The 13,368-nt window shown below is 38.0% G+C and overlaps 1 protein-coding gene across 2 annotated transcripts in view; it reads left to right on the plus strand.

Moving 5' to 3' along the window:
* The window catches only part of mpped2a (metallophosphoesterase domain containing 2a), a 71,448-nt gene that overhangs the window by 23,224 nt on the left and 34,856 nt on the right, over positions 1-13,368 (plus strand). For both annotated transcript variants that reach the window (XM_086143977.1, XM_086143978.1), the window contains one exon: positions 6,607-6,788. In XM_086143977.1, coding sequence (XP_086000103.1) covers positions 6,607-6,788 — 182 coding nt within the window. The remainder of the gene's footprint in view (positions 1-6,606; positions 6,789-13,368) is intronic.

Here is a 13,368-nt window from a genome sequence, read left to right on the forward strand (position 1 = left end):
CACCTCTACTGCCTGCACCAACATGTCCATTGAAGTCTGCACCAATTACCACTCTGTCACCTCTGGGGATATTCTGCATCACTTTATCGAACTCATCCAGAACTCCCCCTTCTCCCCATACTCACATCCCACCTGTGGTGCAAGGCTACTAACAACATTGAGCATAACACTCTCAATTTCCAGTTTCATGGACATTAACTCTGTTAATCTGAGATTCTTTTCACCTCTAGAACATCCTCACAACCTCCTCTTACAATATAACCCCTGCCCTTTCACTTCCTGTCAGTACAATGATAGTACAATTCAAAACCTGCTCCTAAGATTCTAGCCTTAATACTTTTTCACCTGGTCTCCTGGACAAATAGTATATCCAATTTCGTTCTCGGCATCATGTCAACCAACTCTCTACCTTTTCCTGTCATTGTCCCAATATTCAAAGTCCCTATTGTCAGTTCCAGACTCTTGCCTTTCCTCATCTCTCTCTGCTTTTGAACATTCCTTCCCCTTTTCTAATGGTACGCTGTAGGTTATCGGCACCAATGGTGGTCGTTGTTAACCGATCCGGTATGAGATTGGTAGGTTTGATTTGTATGTTTGGTTTTGGCATAAGTTTTACGCTGGATGGCCTTCCTGATGCAACCCCTGCATTTATCTGTGCTTGGGGTCAGCTCAGGGAGACACTGGCTTGTGCCCCCCCCGAGACTGGGTCAGGGATATACTGGCCTGTTCCCCTTCTGAGGCTGCATTATGTTTTTACTTGTGATTTAGTGGGGAGAGCACTGCTGATTCATTAGCTGTTCCCACTTGCGAAGCATGTAGAGGGCTGTAATTTGTATCATAGGTACTCTTCGGAATCTAAAACAAAACTCCAGAAAAACACATTGTATAATTTTTAAGAAATTAATTTGCATTTTATTGAATGACATAAGTGTTTGATCACCTACGAACCACTGAGAATGATAGCTCTCACAGACCTATTAGTTCTTCTTTGCGAAGCCCTCCTGTTCTCCACTCATTATCTGTATTAACTGCACCAGTTTGAACTTGTTACCTGTATAAAAGACATCTGTCTACACACTCAATCGAAAAAACTCCAGCCTCTCCACAATGGCCAAGACCAGAGAGCTGTGTAAGGACATCAGGGATAAAATTGTAGACCTGCACAAGGCTGGGATGGGCTACAGGACAATAGGCAGGGCTACAGGACAATAGGCAAGCAGCTTGGGAAGAAGGCAACGACTGTTGGCACGATTATTAGAAAATGGAAGAAATAAGTTAAAGACCAACCTCTTTTGGTCTGAGGCTCCAGGCATGATCTCACCTCGCGGGGCATTAATGATCATGAGGAAGGTGAGAGATCAGCCCAGAACTACACAGCTGGACCTTGTCAATGACCTGAAGATAGCTGAGAAATCCATAAGTAACACAGTACGCCGTAATGGGATAAAATCCTGCAGCACACGCAAGGTCCCCTTGCTCAAACCAGCACATGTCCAGGACCGTCTAAAGTTTGCCGTTGACCATCTGGATGATCCAGAGGAGTAATAGAAGAAAGTTATGGTCTGATAAGACAAAAATAGAGCTTTTTGGTCTAAACTCCACTCACCATGTTTGGAGGAAAAGGGATGAGTACAACCCCAAGAACTGTTCTTTTCTGCAAAGGAGACAGGATGATGCCATGTATTACAAGATCTTGGTCAACAACCTCCTGCAGTAAAAGCCTTGAAGATGGGTCGTGGCTGGGTCTTCCAGCATGACAACGACCCGAAACACACAGCCAGAGCAGCTAAGGAAGAAACTGTAAGAAACATCTCAAGGTCCTGGAGTGGTCTAGCCAGTCTCCAGGCCTGAGCCCAAAAGAAAATCTTTGGAGGGAGCTGAAAGTCCATATTGCCCAGCGACTGCCCCAAAACCTGAAAGACCTGGAGGAGTGGGCTTAAGTCCCTGCTGCAGTGTGTGCAAACCTGATCAAGAACGGCAGGAAATGTCTGATCTCTGTAATTGCCAAGGTTTCTGTACCAAACATTAGGTGTTTGTTTTTTTTTTGATATATCATATACCTATGTCATGCAATAAAAAGCACACTAATTACTTATCAATCATACAATGTGTTTTTCTGGATTTTTTTTTTAAGATTCTGTCACTCATCGTTGAAGAGTACATAGGTGCTCTTCAGCTGTGAGTAGCAGATAAAAATTACAGACCTCTATATGCTTTGCAAGTGGGGAAAACTGAAAAATCAGCAGTGTATCAAATAAATGTTCTCTCCACTGTCTGTAGTAACATTTTTGGTCTGCGGATATGGTGTCTGACTGGTGTAACCTCAAGAAATCACACATTTTATGCTGTAGCTTAACATGAATGGCAAGAAGCAGTGCAATAATCTAGTCCTGTTTCCTGAAATGGTGGTATTCATGTGGTGAATCCTGTGTTCACTAATGTTTGAGCTGCAGGTGAGGATAGGTTAGCACATCTATGGTTCTCTGTTAAAGGTTCGAAGACATTCCTTCATCCAAGAGATATTTCTGCAACTTCATTGTTGTGGCAGATTTAAGTGTGCTTCTGCCCTCCTAGAGTGCATTAGCATTTCTCATCCACTGCCCCCCAATCTTTTCCTTCCTCAGTCTTCCCTCTAATGTCACGCTGAAGCACAGACACGTTAATACAAACCTTCATGCTACCATAGTTCTGTCACCAGAGAATATTCTTTCACCTGCTGCTTGAGAACAGGAAGACTCTTTCATTTTTTGCAGTCTCCGTTTACAATAGATCAGGGGCCTGCGCTTCACTGCTGAACATCTGAACTCCTGTATATATTACCGAATCCCTAGATTATTATACTTTTATACATTAACAGGAAGAGCTGGGGCCCTCTCTTTGTGCATAAGTCTGTTTGTGAAAGCAGCACTACCATGAAGGTTTCTTGGCCCAGACCTTCTCTAATTGATAGGGGCTGCTGGCATTTACTTACATTCACAGGGTGGATTAAATCTCAAAGGAAAAGAGAGGTTGTTTTTCTCCCGGCTTTGTTTTAATATGCATGTTTGTGTGTGTGCGCACATATAGGGATATATGTGTGCTTTTTGTCATCCCATGTGGTTCTGTGTTTGTCCTTCCTCCATGACGGGGACTGTCGAACCCTGTAAAGCTGCATGACGTCCAGGCACCACAGAGCACCAAATCTAATCAGCAGCTACCCTGCAATATCTGTGCTGCTCTGTTCGCTTAGGTTAATGTGGTTGTGTATATATTTAAGCACAAAGACTTATTTTACAAAGTCAGTGGTTGGTATCATATATGGCTACCTTTTCATGTTTCCCAGTATATCTTAGGCTATTTGAAAGCCCAGCATTACTCTGATTCAAACTGCAAAATCCAAACATGATACTATACAGTAAGCTATAGAAAATCATGTACTCTACACATTTGGTGAAGATACTGCGCCATATTTTTGATGATTTTAATACTAAACATAGCTTTCATTTTTACTGAATACATTGGAGCATAGCTAATTTTGCCTGTGATTTGCAAAACTAAGCAATAGTTTCAATATAGATGACTTTACTTTCTATACCTTACCATTCAGTCAAATATCAAGACAGTTATTATGGTCAAGTTAAACATTACTCTGTTGACAGAAGGTTTTCTCTACTTTGTTATGTAATCTATAGGTCGTTACACAACTTTTGTCTTCAACTGTCTCTCACTTTTGTACTGTTCAGGGTTGAAATTCCTCACTTTTTCCATCCGCTGATCTCAAATTTTTTTTTTCAAATATTTGGATTGATAACGTAGGATCAAATATTTGTATTTTTTATGCAGCACATTTCATTTAAAAAGGTGTAGCATAGATGTATGAATTGATTTACTGGAATGTGCTTTTTTTGTGATCATGTTTAAATTGTATTCAAGTTTATTGTCATTAATGATCGTAACTTCACTTAAATAAATAATAAAGTATTAGTATGTTGGAAAATAGGTTGTGTAACTGTATAGCAATCAATATTTAAAAATAAGCGGCTCAGAAAACAAATGTGTCAACAAAGGACAATCTGAATTTGAGAGAAGAAACTTGAACTTCTGCTCTATGTTTACATAGATATAGGTATTTTTGAAATTGAAAAAGTATTTGCAAATTAACTGATACCTGGGTTAATTTCAGCGCCATCACATAAGTGCTAATTATAAAATCCTATGCTTCTAAATAGGTCTGAAAAGGTAGCTGTCTTTATTGTCTACTTTGAAAACATGATAAAGAATGTTAAAGAATATAATTATTTTAAAACAATTAAATGCCCTGTTATGTTCTTCTTGAAAGTTTAAAGTTTCCAATTTTGGTTAGCTGACAGAATAGTTTCAAAAACTAAGCCATATCAACCTGTACTCGCCCAATGATCTAAAAATAGTGGTTGACTGGAGATTTCTATGTTAAATCAAATATTAATATCCGTGTTCAGCTGGGTGTCTGAAGGGAAATTTGATATAACTGACGACATCGCACATTTTATACATTGATGTTTAAATGCTTTTCTATCAGCCAACATAAACTAATATACCTATAAAAGGCTGGTATTTACCAGTATGAACAGGCTGACTTGTTAACCTGTCACGCTCCACTGAATAGATACTTTATTGAAACAGTCTGAATCATCGTCCACATCATTTTGTCACATAGCTGTCAACCAGAGCCATCCTACACCAAATAAGATGCATGTTTTGGAAACCTTGTTTTCATCATCCGTGCACTCGGAACAGCCAACAAACTATGTACACCGAAGCTGTTCTTGGACATTGTGATGGAACTGTATTTTATTTTCTCACTCCTTCGCATATCGTGATGAGTCTATCTGTATCGCCCACACTGCTGCAGCCTGTTGACCACACACCATGAACACAGATGGTGGCTACAGACTGCACATGTCACACGAAAGACGGTGGCCAGGTTGTCTTCTGCTATACTACAATTTACATGGCCCCGCTGATGACTGTTCAACTCAAAAACACAACAACAGATTTCAGGCTTTTTGTGATGCTTCTTAATGTGAAATGTTATGTTCAACAGAAAATTACTTTCCAAGTTAGACCCCTCAAGTGCGCTTGACGCCTTCTTTCCAAGAAGATTTTCTTTTGTTCAGGGGGGCCTGTTTACTCTGTCTGTTAATGATGTCTTCTCCATTCTTAGCCTTTTGATTTCATTAGGCGCTGTTGCTGATTCCATGCACTCACGAATTATAGGGTGGGTGCATTTGCTTGCGATTGTCAGGTTTGAAGATTGCAGTGTTGATTATGTGTCTGATGTTGTCGACAGAGTGACATCCCTTGTAATGAAATAATGGGCTAGTGGCAGGGTGCTGGAGGATTGCGTATTGTAGACTTCCATTACAGACAAGATGTTTTTTTTTTCTCGTCTTCTTTCCTTTTAGTCAGGAAAAAAAGTAAAGGTTGTTCTTCCTTTTTAACAGACATTGAATAAAAAGGCTTGGGCAAGCATTTCACCAACCAGACTTGAGGCCAAATTATTTTTTCTTTAGATAATGGAAAAGAAATTTCACTGTCTCTTTATCCATTCTGCCCTTCAATGCACAAATCAACACAATGCCTAGTTGTTTTCTATTGCAAACTACACATTTTCCAAAAAACTCCCCACTCTTAAGATGCTTTTTGCTCTGCTGTTTACTCTGTAATTTAGTTTGAACAACAAATGACGTGATTAAGATTCTAGTCTTCGTCTGTTCCCCTTTTGCCAAATGGAATGAAATTAGCATATCTTTCACAAAAATATACATGGATGGATACACCTCTTTTTTAACATCACAAAGACAGAAATATGCATGATCTTCATTCATATTTAAAATGCTTAACAATATCAAGGGTGCACACCACGTAAATAAATGAGTTTCACAAATTTGGCAATAATTTGATTTCTTTCCATGAAATCGGTTTCACACAAAGGGCTAATTACTTTTAAAGGGTAATGGGATGAATTTGAGTAGTCTTTCAACTGATTGATTGCTGACCACGGAAAAAATATTTTTTCAATGTGAATATTTCCTTCTTTTCCATGACAGTCAAATATCTTTGGAACATTAACATTTGTGGCTTTCAACTTGGACTTGATTGTCATTTGGCACTATTTTGGGACTTCTAATAAATTAATTAATGATGAAAAGAATTATTACAGTGATCCATGATGGAAAGAGATTTAATGGTAAATGGGCTCCACTTATGACAGTTTCATCACCCTGCAGTTTTGAAGCACTTACATTGGATTTCACAATCACACATTCACACACCAAAGGTGGCAGAGCTGCAATGCAAAGTGCCAACCAGACCACCATGAACAACTGGGGGTTGATTGTCTTGTCCAAGGATACTGGCATGCAGACAGGAGGACCCAGGGATCGAACCGCTAACCTTCCAACTGGATTTTAGTTGTATAATTACATCTTTTTTTAACTTTAACTTTATATTTGTAATTTGCAAAAAAGCCAGTGTACCTCAATACAACAGAACAGGGGTAAAAATATCAACATCAATCTATATGGAAGATAAGCATACAAAGATAAACAGTTCATCAACTTATCATAATTTGCTTTGTCGTTTCAGGGTTGATCCCATTTCATACGACACTCCCAAACCGGCGGGACACACAAGGTTTGTGTGCGTGTCGGACACGCACTCCCGTACAGACGGTATCCAGATGCCCTATGGCGATGTGCTGCTGCACATGGGGGACTTCACTGAGCTGGGCCTGCCGTCTGAGGTTAAGAAGTTCAACGACTGGCTAGGTACTAAGCTGCTTATCACTTCCATTCATCACTATGCTGCACGCATTGTTTTCAAACTCACAGGAATACTGACACGCAGAGGTTTCATGGATGGAGGATTGAAGAAAAGGCATAAGACATTTTGCACGAAAAACCAATATACAGATTCATGCAAAAGCATCCCTACGCCTTTGCCTCCCCCCTCTCCTTCTGGTTGACCCCACAACTTCTGTGCTTAAGTGTCCAGTTTAACCTTTGCGACCTAACACTCAAGCTCAGTTAACCTTTTGACCTCTCTTTGGACACACAGTGGGAGGTAGAAGCTCATGAGAGTGAGTGGGGATTGCGGTGGAGGTCCCAAAAAAACTGGATCGTTTGTGTGTGAGCTCGCATAAACTGAAGAATTGCTTTTCCAACAACTAAGTCCTGCTTAATTGTATACTCATACACACTGGTTTCCACTCAGTACTTGCGTAAATCAAAAGTTGCCACCCACTGGCTTGTTTTTTTTTTGCTCTTTTTTTTATATTTTTTTTTTTTGTTACACTTGAGTTTTCACTGGAGGTCTCTGATCACAGAATATTAGTGAGGAAGATAAGAAAATGTAAGCCAAACAAGATGGGTTTTCTCTTCAGTTGAAATAAAACTATGACACTTTGTGTAATTTGAAAGATTTGAATTGGAATTAAATTATTGGGCCCTTTGTGGATGCTCATGACTACAAAGATCAAAGAATAAAGGAACCCAACTGAAAGAAGTAGTTGATGACCTCGACTTTCTGGAAAGTTCAGAGGTCAGTCACAGAATACGGTACATCATTACATAAAATTCTTAGTGTTATAATTTTTAGAAAAGAGGAATTTTAAAAAGTTTAAAAAGCCCAATTTCCAATTTTATTAGTTTTGATGTTTGTTTGTTTTTTTTAAAGTCCAATTTGATGAACTGTTTTACTCTCAACTGATTTCTTATATGGGTTTATACTACTGATGCAACGATGTTGTGACCTATTTAACCTGTGTGCAGCAGAGATCATCATTCAGACAGTTGAGTAGAGGGGGTTTCAAGAGGAGATATAAAGCAGGAAACCAGTGTTCTACTTTACCCCTAGATTTTTTTTACTGTTGTACAATGCTTATGTAGTGACTAATTATATGACAAGATAATTACACCATAGACTTGACAGCCTCATAAGAAAAACACCTTTAATACTGACACACATGTCTACTTACCTTTAATAAACACTTGTTATTGTGGCAGGTTTTGTCATGCCAACATGTTTGCATAGATGCTGTCAATTCAAATAACTATACATTTTTTTAAGATTTTATATATTTAAGAAGAACTGAAGGTCTGGTCAAATTTATGTCTTTTATCAAGAATTGAGGAGCCCTGTACAACATTGATTGAGAGGCTTCAAAAAGTACTGGTTTTCATGTTAAATTTTTGCAAATCAGTGTACCTATAAAGCAAGTTATTAGTTATTAAGTAAGTTATTGTTCTCTGTTGACTAGGCCTCTGCATGGTAAGCATAAATGTAGCTGGTAGTTCCCAATCCATCCAGAGGAAATACTGTATTCTCCTAAAGATGAATGGCAATGGTGTTTCCAGTTGTGTGTGTGTGTGTGTGTGTGTGTGTGTGTGTGTGTGTGTGTGTGCGTGTGTGTGTGTGTGTGTGTGTGTGTGCGTGCGTGCGTGCGTGCGTGCGTGCGTGTGTATAAATAAATGTATATGAATTTTGAACATAACCTGAAGGCTATTGTACTTCATAGAGGATAAGCAATACAACAGTAAAAACAATAGCAAGAGTAGCAAGATTCACAACAGAATATAGGGCAGCCCTCCACCCCAGCACCAGCACTCACCACCCAGCATGCTAACTAAAACAACTTCTGATCTATGATTGGCAGAGATTAAGGGTATCAACAGGTCCCACTTGCCCTGAGCTCTAACAGGATTGCTATTGCTGTAAAGGTTTCTTTAAAGGCACCCCATGAAGACTGGGTGTTGTAGACTTTTATGAAGGAAAACTTGTACGATCAAATTTAACCAGGATTCACAGAGATAAACTCTTCTATGTTGCCACCTAATGAGGTGTACCACAGTAGATAAATGTCAGTCTCATAAATTTTTCTGAAGAAGATTTATTTCATGAAAATCATTAACTTACATCTGGGCATCATTTTCACCAAAAAAATGTTTATCTTAGCTCAACTCTAATGCAAAACAGCTAGTAACACTTAAAAGATGCTTAAGAATGCTCTTTCTATATTAAAAAACTATTACAGCTGCCCAATCCTTCGTCTTTTAAACCTTTTACACCATACTTATGCCAAAGAGGTAAAAAACATGTCTCCACATACACACAGTTCTGAATACTGTATTTTCATTTTCTTACTCCTTTTAATATCCCGATTTGCAAGAGAAGAATGAAAATCAAAGTGTCTTACTCCACATACACTCTGTATGATATATCACAGTGGCAATAAAAAGCAGTAGAAATTCCCAGTTGAGAATTGGAGATGGAATTGTTTGATGGTAATTATGTTTCTCCTACACACACACACACACACACACACACACACACACACCCCTGTGTGTGTGATCCAGTTAGAGTGGTGTGGAACTGAGAGATGGTGTTCTTGTATGAGGTTCGCCTGGAATTTATGATCCTGGGATGCGACAAGGGCTAAATTATAGAAGCAGAAATGAGACTTGTGGGCCAAGGAGCCATGATTCTGTCATTTTCAGTATTAGAGCGCTCACCAAACACGCACATAATTCAGCTGGATGTAGTTTTTCATTTACCTATATAGATCCAGCTTGTTATTACAGTATTTCTTTCCATATGTTTACAGCTTGATCAGTGTTCATTCCAAACCAGAGACAAAGGTTAACCTTTGCAGTGTCATTACATTTCTAGTCAAAAACATCCTCATGAAGTGCATTGTAACTTCTTAAAATCATGGTCATTGATAAAGCATAAAATATCAAACACGCCACTGTTGTATCACATATTCAGATAAGCTTTGCAAGTGTTTTGTTTTAAATAATTCAAGTGACCAGTTTTTAGGTTTACTATAATTACAGTTCAGTTTAGTTACAATTGTCCTGTCCATTTACTATATGGGTTTGCAGAAATGTGATATCTTTTCACTTTTGTATTAAAACATACACCTGCAGTTACACATTTTTTTAGGTCAACCCTCTAGACCTAAGATATAACTTAATGTTTGTTAGGATTCATCAGCTATTTATAATGTTCTTCATCTTTACCATATAGACAGTCCTCATTAGCTTGTCCAAACTAAACTTTTGGGACTGGAGGGTATGAAACCCACATCTAGACTCAACATACCCATACCTTTAATTTTTATAGTGGGTGGTTATTTTTGTTTCCTTTAATTTTAATGCCTATTTTTTATCTGAATGTAACCGTGATCCACTTATATCTCTCATCTATAAAGATGTCACCTAAGACATGCAACAAATGGATTTGCATTTGAGCTGTGAGAGTTGGTTGAATATTACTTTCTCAAAAGGGGTGGGATTGTTGTATAACTTCCTAAAATCCAACATTTAAATATTATTTTTTGCAAAATACATTTGATACTGTGCATTTTTAAATCCCAGCCTCTTTGTACCCTCAACGCAACATCACATCAGTGTCTCCAGCCTGCAGATCCAGTTGTAATGATCATAATACATTGACTTAAGTACAGAAGCAGGACCGGGTCTCCTCCTGTGGGGAATATAGTATTGTAAAAATTACAACTAAACTGCACAGTAAGTGTTTTTCCTCACAAGTAAAGTTAATAATGAATCCTTGACTGCTTAAACAATCATTATTTTATACAAGCCGTGCAAATTTGTGCTTTTAGATTTGAATCCCTTTTGAAATAGCCGTTGAGCCAGGCTAAAAAAAGAAAGCGTTGTTGGCCTTTTTTTCCTTTCCATTGTGTTATCAGAACAAATGGCATCTACAAGTGAGAGAAAGTACATCATGCTGTTTACAAGTCTGTTGTCTTGTCTGTGAGAGAGCAGTAGCAGGTGTTTCAGGTTTAGAATAAATAAAGAATCAACACTTTAAATAATCTTAATGTTTGGGAGATACTGGTTTCAGTTTTCCAAAAGGAAACATAAGACATTAAACTGGTAAATCTAAAAGCCCATTAAGTTGTTTGCTAAGACCAACCTGTCGTATAATTTTCTCAGTGCCAATGATGTTACTTGGAATATTATTATTTTAAGATTATTTACATTTACAATGGTAAAATGTTTCCTTTGCTTTGTTAAATATGTTCACTTTTCTAAAAGAAGATGTTTCAGAAAAATAAATAAATAATGGTATTTTTGCATCGCACAATTTGATGAGATGGTCTTTTTTTGTATAAATTAATTCCATGCGCAGAAAAATTAATGACGAGACAAAGGTCTGAAATTTTTCTCTCCTCTCATGCACAAATGACTGCAGCAACTCTTTGGGCCAGCAGCAGTATGCTATTATTTTATTTGCAGAAGTCTGTTAGAATGTGTGATCACCATAAGTATATGAATCACTTTGTACTGAAAATAACTGCAGTTATTTGGGGGAAGTTGTTGTTGGAAGTTGTTAGATTTGTCGCTAATTTATTCTTCATTTACTTCCAATTGTCATGCTATTGTTGACCATTCTGAGGCTATCTAGGTGTTGTTCACATTGTATCCTTCAGCATACATGTCTGCAAAAGCTTATCTTGTAATGTTCTCATTTGGTAAGTTTGTTAGATTTTTCAAAATTTCAGTACAACACCCAGTTGCAGTGTTTTTTGTGTCTGCTAAGAGTAATTTAATTGAAGGATTACTTTGGTTTGCATTGTTTTAAATTTTGCATGATAGCCAACCATATTCAATTAGACATTGCTTTGGCAGAAGCGTATTGTGGTTTTAAACAACATATAAAAGTTTTTGGCGTGCATACAGGAAGATTGATTTGCTTTTTTTAGACATGTAAAGGAAAACCACCTTTCATGCATTCAGCCCTACAATATAGTCTATTGCTGGTGTTCCGAACACGCGTGATACAAAACAATGACTTAACTGCACTTTATTTGTATTTCTGTGAGCAATTACAATATGAAAGGCAATTCTTGTCAAACTCTTCTTCTCATAACAACTAATTCAATTTTCTTCCCTCAAAGACATTTCACCTCTCACCCGAGAGGCTTCTTCATCTTGAACTAAAAAAGCCTCACCAATGAGAACAGAAACGTCTTTAAGGGAAGAAAATCCAGTCCCGTTGTCAGAAGACAATTTTGACAAGACTGACCATGACTTGGATGACTGAGAACCTCCACAGAGAGTGACCGTGGAGTCAGTATTATACCTAGAAAATCTACAAATGATTAATTCAACATCACTCAAGTATCACCAGTATCCAAATTATCAATTTAAAATTGTTTTAATCAAATAACCCATGTTGATCAGCTTCTCAAGATGTGCCAAGAAAAAACACTAAATATAGAAATCCAAGTACCAATAAAATTGTATCAGTGGTGACAGGGATCAGGAAAGATAGTGTAACACCACATAAAAATGAAATGTGCAGGAATACAAATACCTCACTGACATGGGTCAGGGCTGCTACAACCTGGTGGTGGCTATGCAGCACCCCTGCTTCCAGCAATGCTCAGGTTTACGCTAAACATAAATCAGCCTGCAGTTAATCAATTCAACACCCACAGAGCAGGCTGGAAAGATGATGAAAACTGGAACTAAATCCACTGGAAGACTAAAAGGACAGAAACCAGGAGAGGAAATTCAGAGTTTTGAAGGGCAAGGAAGGTGAGGCTCTTTATGTGAGTGTTCAATTAACTTAAAAAAGACATGAGGTAGCTTTTGGCTGACAAAAGGGAAGAGGGACAAATGACCCAAACCGACTGGAGCAAAAAAGGGCAAATTAGAACGTGAATGATGAAGGGTTGTGAGTTGTGATAGATCTTCTTCTCTATTTAGCTCAGGTTCATCCTTTTCCAGCCAACCGTTGTCTGCTGAGATGGATAGTGGCCTGCTGGGGTCGAGCAGAGCTAGATGTGCTTGTAACCGCTCTTGACTGTCTGAATGGAGTGTTTTGCTCTTATTCTAACTGATATACATCTATAGCGTGGTCAAACCCTGATCCATGGTCAAAGTTAGGCTTACTGCATGGTACTATTGGGGAGCTTCTTAGTTAGCCCAACAGTAGAGTTGTTACTTGTTGACTAAATTTGCACTTGATAAGTCAAATATTTATGCATCCAGCCATTATGTATCTGTCTAAGCTTCTAATGAAGTTGCTGAATAACTTTTACGTTTAGTTTGATTTTAAAGCAGTAATGTCACAAGCACAAGTCTATTTTATTTTATTGTCAGAAAGAGATGCATATTTTTTTCATCACACTGAACAATTTCATTGCCTCTTGCATAGAAATATATATTTTCCATAAGTCACAGCAACAGAAAAACACTTAACCATCTTTTTGATTATGTCTGTGAAAGGTAAGATGGAAAAAACACTGACAGCTGACTTGGTTAAACAATGTTGCTGATGTATACATGTGATGGTATACATGTTTTAGCAAATTAC

The sequence above is a fragment of the Fistularia commersonii genome, chromosome 3 (assembly GCF_037954325.1).
Source record: "Fistularia commersonii isolate RoL2024-O1a breed Wild chromosome 3, RoL_Fcom_v1.0, whole genome shotgun sequence".
Lineage (NCBI taxonomy): Eukaryota > Metazoa > Chordata > Actinopteri > Syngnathiformes > Fistulariidae > Fistularia > Fistularia commersonii.